General features: G+C 31.5%; 1 protein-coding gene across 5 annotated transcripts in view; it reads left to right on the forward strand.

Moving 5' to 3' along the window:
- Window positions 1-7,701, forward strand: part of LOC106465112 (unconventional prefoldin RPB5 interactor 1-like) — a 21,665-nt gene extending 13,964 nt beyond the window's left edge. For all 5 annotated transcript variants that reach the window (XM_013925308.2, XM_022392947.1, XM_022392951.1 and 2 more), the window contains 5 exons: window positions 1,753-1,816; window positions 3,619-3,805; window positions 5,278-5,464; window positions 6,110-6,385; window positions 6,855-7,701. In XM_013925308.2, the coding sequence (XP_013780762.1) occupies window positions 1,753-1,816; window positions 3,619-3,805; window positions 5,278-5,464; window positions 6,110-6,385; window positions 6,855-6,977 (837 nt within the window). In that variant the 3' untranslated portion in view covers window positions 6,978-7,701. The remainder of the gene's footprint in view (window positions 1-1,752; window positions 1,817-3,618; window positions 3,806-5,277; window positions 5,465-6,109; window positions 6,386-6,854) is intronic.
- Window positions 7,702-8,332: the final 631 nt, after the last annotated feature.

The following is an 8,332-nucleotide window of genomic DNA, read 5'->3' on the forward strand; positions in this document are numbered from 1 at the left end:
TGTTCTGAGAAACTAACAAGTGATTGTGTTCCGTGTTTTAACATTACCGTGTTCTGAGAAACTAACAAGTGATTGTGTTCCGTGTTTTAACATTACCGTGTTCTGAGAAACTAACAAGTGTTTGTGTTCCGTGTTCCCTCTAGGCTGCACAGCAGCACAATAAACAATCAACTGCCAAGCACTTAATTATTCCAGCTATGCACATCCTCAGTAATGATGAGGAATCTCAACAGGTTGATGGCCTTAATAATCGATGGTAGTCAATAAGCCTAAATCCCAAATATCCAAATGGTAGTAGCACTGCAAAGTGACCTAATGATTTAATAGGGTTAATAGTCTAAAAATACCCCCTCCTCCCCCAAAGAAATTCATTCTGCACATGGATTGAAAACGTTAGAGGGAACATTGGTTGTGTTTGAACTTTGCTCAAATGTGAAACAACTTTTTCATCATGTCTTAGGATAATTCACAGATTATTATACAAATATACATCATTGTTTGTTGAAGATTTAATAGAAGTAGTTAACATGTTGTAAGGCACATCACATTGTTTGTAGAAAGTCAATCTTTCGCCAATACTTTGTGAAATAAAATAATTTTTGGAGCTAACTCCTTAACATATTCACTTAATCCAAGCTTTTAAGCTTATTCACGAGTTCTTTCCCAGCCAAAAGACTATTTTAGTTGGTTCATATTCAAATATCTCTCGTCTTACAAAGGACTCTTAAATGACCTTTAAAGTTAAAATTAATAACATTGTGAAGTTAGCCTCAAAGCTTAATTTGTTAAATTTATTAACCCACAAGTAAAAACAATTACTTTTAGCCCTGCATTAGTGTTCTGTAAAAATTTTCTTGAATATTAAAACTTGTATCTTTTTTTTAACCACCTAAACTAAGTGTAACAATTCAACACAAATTAGCCAAATACTGAAGCTACTCAGAACAACAAACATGTACGTACTTCCACATGTTGGCTCTGATAGTTACAAGATATTTGGGGTCGGTCAAGACCTCGGAAGACTAATGCAGGGTTATAACTTGCTATTTGAAATAGTTCTGAAAAAAATTATTAACATACTTGGAAATTATATGTATGGTGTTTTGAGTTGTCTTTTACTCACAACAGTAAACCCATATTTATGTAGGATTTCAAGAATAAGTAGCATTGATGTAATATACACTCTCCAATACTATTTGAAGCCCAAGCTTCTTCTTTCGATTTGCCACTGCCCATGGTTACTGATGAAGAGTGGTATTCCACAAACCAGCATGACTCAGTATAAGTAGTGAATAAAATGACAGATTGAATTTCATGTATATTTTTAGTATTTTAAATGGCTTGTCTGCTGAATAAATTACAAGTATTAGTTTTACTTGTTCTTCAAATCCTATATAAACATGGGTTCACTGCGACGTGTAAGAGACAACTCAAAACACAATACGTATAATATACACTCCGCCATTATATGAAGCCTTGTCTTGTTATTTTGAGTTACCTTCTTCAGTTGTTACTGGTGAGGAGTGGAATTCCTTGAAACCACCATAACACAGTGACAGGTGGTGAATGAAATGATAAATTAGGTTTTATGTGTATTTTTAAGTATTTGGGAAGTACCAAATAGTATGCAATAATGTTTGTAAGATGCTAGAATATCCATAAATAATCATTCATAAGAGTCGTATATACTGAGTAATTGAAAGAAACTTGAAATAAATATTAAAGGCTATACACACACACACAATTATTTAGGGAGACGAAGATGCTGTAGAAATCATGGAAGAATATAACCCTGAGAAAGAAAAAATTTGGAGAGGTAAGAGTACTGACTTTAATTGTTGTTAAACTGATATATTTCAAACCAAGAGCTACTTCTAAAACTGAAAACATAATTATTATTTTATATTCCACAAAAGTACCCCCCCCCCCAAAAAAAAACTGGAGACATAATTATTATTTTATATTTCACAAAAGTACATATCTCTTCAAAAAAATGGAGACATAATCATAATTATTATTTTATATACCACAAAAGTACCTCCCCCCCAAAATAAAACTGGAGACATAATTATTATTTTATATACCACAAAAGTACCCCCTATCTCCCCAAAAAAAACAACAGGAGATGTAATTATTATTTTATATACCACAAAAGTACCTACCCCCTCAAAAAAAAAACTGGAGACCTAATTAGTTTTAATTCATATTTTAAAATATAATTTTTCCTGTGGTTACCACATGTTCAATATAAGCATTTTCCTATTACAGTAGGATTTCACAACCAGAAGAGAAATATTAGTATGTTTTTTCTGGAATTTTGGGATTATTTTGAAAGAGTTTTTTTGTAGTTTTTGGTACAAAAATGCATGTGAATGTCAAAAGAACAAGTTCAATACAAACTACAGCTTAAGAGGTTGCTGTTATAATTTTGCAGTAATTATAATAATTTGAACTAGGTAGTGAATTGGAGAATACAGCATGTGTGGTATCTGTTCATGAACAGTGACATAAAAAAAAAAGATGCAAAACTATATTGAATATTTTAGTAATAAGTGTTTGGTTGGGGGACAAAAGAACTTTAACAAACATGAACTTTTAATCCAGCTAGAACTGGACTGAAGTTGACCTGAAAGATTTGTTTTTCTGTATGTCATTCTACATAGATGTTGAATTGCAAGGAATGACAGGAAGTCCTAATTATACATGGAAAACGTATTAAAATTTATTGAGAAAATAACTATGAGATGAAAATGCCATGTTATCCTTGAGCAACCTCGATGTATATATGCTTACGATCATGAGACGTATTTTAGTCTGTTCAGAATTGAATGAAAGGACATCTATCAGACCTAGAAACATAAGTTAAATTAAAGGATGAAACATCTAGCATTGATGGGCCTTGTCAAACTTTAGATTTAGCATTGTCATGCTGATACAGAAGAATGACTCTGAAAGCTGAATGTATATGAAATTTAAATTCCAGAACAACAATTTAAGACAGCACAATTAAAGCTCGCTAAATTAATAAGATGAATTATAAATCATGGGCGTGTGATTATTAAAAATATTGGAAAAGAAAATAAGGTGAAACTTTTTAATTCTTAAATGATGAAAGATTTGTAGAAACTAAAACGGAAATGCATGTAATACATCCTGATTTTCTTGCAGTAGTTATAGCATTTCGTTTAGATTGAGCTGTAATGTTTAATTTACAAGATGTTCAGAAACTACACTGCCTCTTTTACATTCCCTGGTCTAACCCACCTTATTTTAATGTAAAGGCCCAATGTATGTATAGAAACAGAAGAATTTATCTTCTGGGGGAAGTATATGAAGACAGTTGTGTGATTCATTGACAAGCTTATCATTAGTTTGCTCTTCAGTAATTTGAGTTATTGGCTCAGTCGTTCACTCTCACCTTAAAAATGGATACCTCTGTTTTTAATTTGTTTTAGTTTTCCCAAAAATTATTATTAATGAGGGAAAAAATCCAAAGATATGTAAATGTTTATATCAATCACATTTACAGAGTTTCCCCCTAACATTAATTTGTTGAATGTAATAATGTGTTTGCATGTTATTGTGTGGTAAAATATATATGTTTGAAAACCTTACCAGAGCAGCACAGGAAAAATGTAAAAGCATACCACAGACAATTAGCAGAAGAAAGACAGAAACAGAAACAAACTGAAGAAAACAATTTAACTCAAGATGAAAATAAATTGGATATTAATGATGATAAAGAGTTGTGGGCTTACTTAGATGTTCTTGAAGAACAAGAAGATGAGAGAAATGAGATGTTGGAGTAAGTATAATGAATTTGAATCATATTACCTTTGCTAAACTCAAGTAACATAATAATGTTGATTAACTTATCATTAGTCACATAATTTTTTCAATAGAAAGGTAATTTGATCTACGTTTTTGTTGTTTTATGTAGCTTCGACTACTAATCGTGCCCGTCATGGCCAGGTGGATAAGGCGCTCGACTCACAATCTGAGGGTCGCGGGTTCGAATCCGCATCCCACCAAACATGCTCGCTCATTCAGCAGTGGGGGCGTTATAATGTGACGGTCAATCCCACTATTTGTTGGTAAAAGAGTAGCCCAAGAGTTGGCGGTGGCTGGTGATGACTAGCTGCCTTCCCTCTAGTCTTACACTGCTAAATTAGGGACAGCTAGCGCAGATAGCCCTCGTGTAGCTTTGCGCGAAATTCCAAAAAAACAAAAACAATCGACTACTAATCAAGGTAATACTTACCATATGAAGTATTATTTTGTATGGCAAAAAGAAACACAACTCTTTTAAGATGCTATTTAGTTAAATATTTCAGCAGTAATTATAATAATAACATACTGAATTAGAGAGCTGAGGTTCCAGGATTCACATCTTGCTACCTTAAAAAAAATTCTCTGCATTGTGGGGCAATTATAAGAGTGACAGTCAACTCCCACTATTCAGTCTGACAAGAGTTGACAGTGAGTGGTGTTGACTAGCTTCCATCTAATGTATCACTTCAAAATTAGGGATGGCCAGTGTAACTAGTTCTTGAGTAGCTTTGTGTAAAATCCAACAAACATACAAATAATTAAAAGCTAAATACATAAGTACTTGTCAACAAACATATTATTGAGTTGAAAGTAGTTGAAGTATTACGTTGAGTCATTCGTAGTTTGTATAAATTGTATCATTGTTGTGTTTTAACAAATTACAAATATCTTTAAGTGAAATAATATGTAAAATAATATAAAATTGAATTCAAAAAATTAACATGAAAAAAATCAACAGTAAACAATAATATGCTTAACCCTATTAATGTTACATATTACCATTTCACACCAGCAGGGATAGTATGTTACTCTTAATCGACTTTAGTATTCCAGGTATTAAAACACACTATTAACTTTGATCTTCACTAAACTAACAACATGTTTATGTGTCCGTAACATTACGTTTTGTTACAAATCAATTTCCTAAAATTGGAATATCAGAATATAAAAGCAAATAGGAATTAAATGAAATATTTAAGTTCTTCAGATAATTGATTCTGATACGAATAATTTTGTTTAGTCCAGTAACGTTAAAGAACCAGTCTTATAAATATTTGTGAAAAGACACTAATCAAGTGCATAAAAATATATAACTATATTTTACCTTTAAGGATATACCTGGATCTGTAAAATGTTTATTTTCCAAAACAAAAAACATCTCTATTTCAACGATATTAATGCAATTGATAGATAAACAAATTATAATCATTTTTTGTTCTCTTTCAGGTCTTCAGAGGAAGAAGAAAAAGATGTGATAAAAGAATCTTCTTCATCAGAAGATGATGCTGAAGATTCAGATGATAAAGATGAAGAAAAAACAAAAGTGAGATGGAAAGATGTGAAAACACTAAGACCTAACCAGATAACATTCTCGCATACTGCATCTGAATCAAATGTAGATGAAGATCTTCAGGTAATTAGGAAAATTTAGTGTAGTCTTTTGTGTGGGTTAAAAAAAATTCAGTGTAGTCATTTGTGTGGGTTAAAAAATTTAGTGTAGTCTTTTGTGTGGGTTAAAAAATTTAGTGTAGTCTTTTGTGTGGGTTAAAAAAATTCAGTGTAGTCTTTTGTGTGGGTTAAAAAAATTTAGTGTAGTTTTTTGTGTGGGTTAAAAAAATTTAAACACAGTTTTAAGAAATCAGGATATGAATTGAACGATGATTTAAAAGTTTTGTCTTTTTTTTTTCTATATTTGAAATTAATATAGTTGCTTTTCAGCTGCATGAAAGCTGTAATCAATTTTTAACTTATTTTATACATATATTGTAACTTCTGCGTAACCTTAAATCCATTGAATAATGTTATCACTTTAGCATTAGATGGGACACATTTTGGTGCATGTAATAATGTAACTCCGAGTATTGTGACTAAATATTAAAAAAAATCACTGAAGCAAAAAAAGAAAAGTTTTGTTTTGAAACTTTTCAGAGGAAATTATTCATTAGGAAGTAAAGAAAGATTGAAAGTTTAAAAAAATCTGTGATCTTTCCAAGTTGTTTAGTGAAAAGAAGGTAAGAGTAAAGGCTATATTTTTACTTAGCGATTTCACATTTTTCAGGAAACTGTGCATCATAGGGAAAACGAAAATAAAACTGACTTAGTTAACAGTCCTGCTGACATTTATAAGTATTTTGGAGTTATCTCTAAACCAAAGTCAATTCTAAAGACAAGGTCAGATCAGATTGAAGTGAAGAATGAAACAGTTATGTTCCCTGAACATGAATCTGTTCCTATCGTAAACGAAGAAGAAATGTTTCCTTTACCTAATTATCGACACAACAGTACTTCGGAAACGAAAGGTCTGCAACAACCATCGAAAACAGCAGAGAAAACGGTTAGATCATCATTATTGTATAACCACACAGAAACAAACATAACCTTATATTACTATGTCTATAATGTAAAGTTACATCAAAGCTGTGGCTGTCTTGTTTTTTCATGTGTTTATTTCTATATTATATAATGTAAACTAACTTAATGTTCCATTAACTACTCAAACATTTTAGTTTTCTTTGCATTCTAAGATCATTAGTTTATGGATTATTGGCTCTCTAACTACATATCAGTGCAGATAACAGAAGAACTAACATGAAAGATCACACTATTAATATTTTTTTTAAATATGATATACCTGAAATTATAATATACATATACACAGAGGGAGAGAGATTATAACAAAATGGGCAAATGCCATTACAAAAGCCAGTTTATATTTTTAATCGTACGGTAGTTTATTAGTGTGTTTCGAATATATTTCCACAAAATATTTTATCGAACCATGAAACATGCTGTTTTTCTTTCAGGCATTCACGGGTGAAATTGTAGAGAAAAGTAAGAATTCTGGAGATGTCGTTAACCCTGAAGAATCACCAATGGCTAGGCCACTTTCTCGTTTTAAGGCACAAAGAAAAGGAATGAACAGATAACAGACTTGATCTTATTAAAAATCAAGTTAAGATACTTTAACAGAAATCTTCAGTAAAGCTTTGATTTTTGTTATGAGAATTTTCGTGTTTATGTACATAGATGTATTCTTAATGAAAAATACCCATGAACTGTTGATCAACAATGGATAAGCCGTTATTTCATTATAGATTTTTGAAACTATTAGATTTTGATATTTCAAACAGATTGTTGTAAAGTTAAAAACTAGAAGTGTTTGTGAAAGACAAAAATACAGCAAAAACAAAAATAATAAATTGTAAAAGATAGTCTGAAAAATCTATTCGGGATTGATAAATAGCTGATAACACTGTACCATGATACCATCAACCATTTTCAACAAAAGAATTGTTATTAACTTACTTGCTGAGAGTAAGATGAACTTAAAGTGCTTCATGGCAGTTTACTAAACCTAATTATGATAACTCTGTGCCATGATACTGTCAACCATTTTCAACAAAAGAATTGTTATTAACTTACAAGCTGAGTAAGATGAATTTAATTAAAGTGTTTCATGACAGTTTACTAAACCTAATTATGATAACTCTGTGCCATGATACTGTCAACCATTTTCAACAAAAGAATTGTTATTAACTTACAAGCTGAGTAAGATGAACTTAATTAAAGTGTTTCATGACAGTTTACTAAACCTAATTATGATTGTAGTTTCGTATGTTAAAATGATAATAAAAAATTATTTTTATAAAATGGAGTTATGTTTGAACTTAAACCACAAGGAAACTTAAAACGTTTTTTTTATGGTGCTGAAAGTTTAACAGAATTTTTATCAATTTATTTCTTTACCCTTGCATTCACGAATGTTATGGTCACTTTTTTCACCTCTGTTGACTTGTACGTATGTTTTTTTTTCATTGCTGTTGGGAAGGTGGGAGGTGTCAAAGCACTGATTCTAGTTGGAAATAAAAATAGGTTTTTAAATACTGTTATATGATAAGTTTTATATGTAAGTAACACAATTATAAAACACGATCATTTTAACAATTACGTAGAGAAAGTTGCCCCCCCCCACCGGTGTGTCAGTGGTAGGTTTACGGACTTACAACCCTAAAATCCGGCGTTTGATTCCCCGCGGTGGACACGGAAGATAGCTCAATGTGGCTTTTCTCTAAAACAAACAACCAAATCAGAGAAAGTTCTTGGAGTTTCTTGCATAGATTAAAAAAAATGTCTCTCAATAACAAGAATTAGATTGTACAAGTGATAAATGCGCTACGATTTTTGAAATACTGTTCTTCTGTTGTAAAGATTGGCCTGGCATGATCAGGTGGTTAGGGTACTCGACTCGCAATCTGGCGGGTCGCGGGTTCGAATCCCCGTC

Source organism: Limulus polyphemus, unplaced genomic scaffold (genome assembly GCF_000517525.1).
Source record: "Limulus polyphemus unplaced genomic scaffold, Limulus_polyphemus-2.1.2 Scaffold1840, whole genome shotgun sequence".
Taxonomy (NCBI): domain Eukaryota; kingdom Metazoa; phylum Arthropoda; class Merostomata; order Xiphosura; family Limulidae; genus Limulus; species Limulus polyphemus.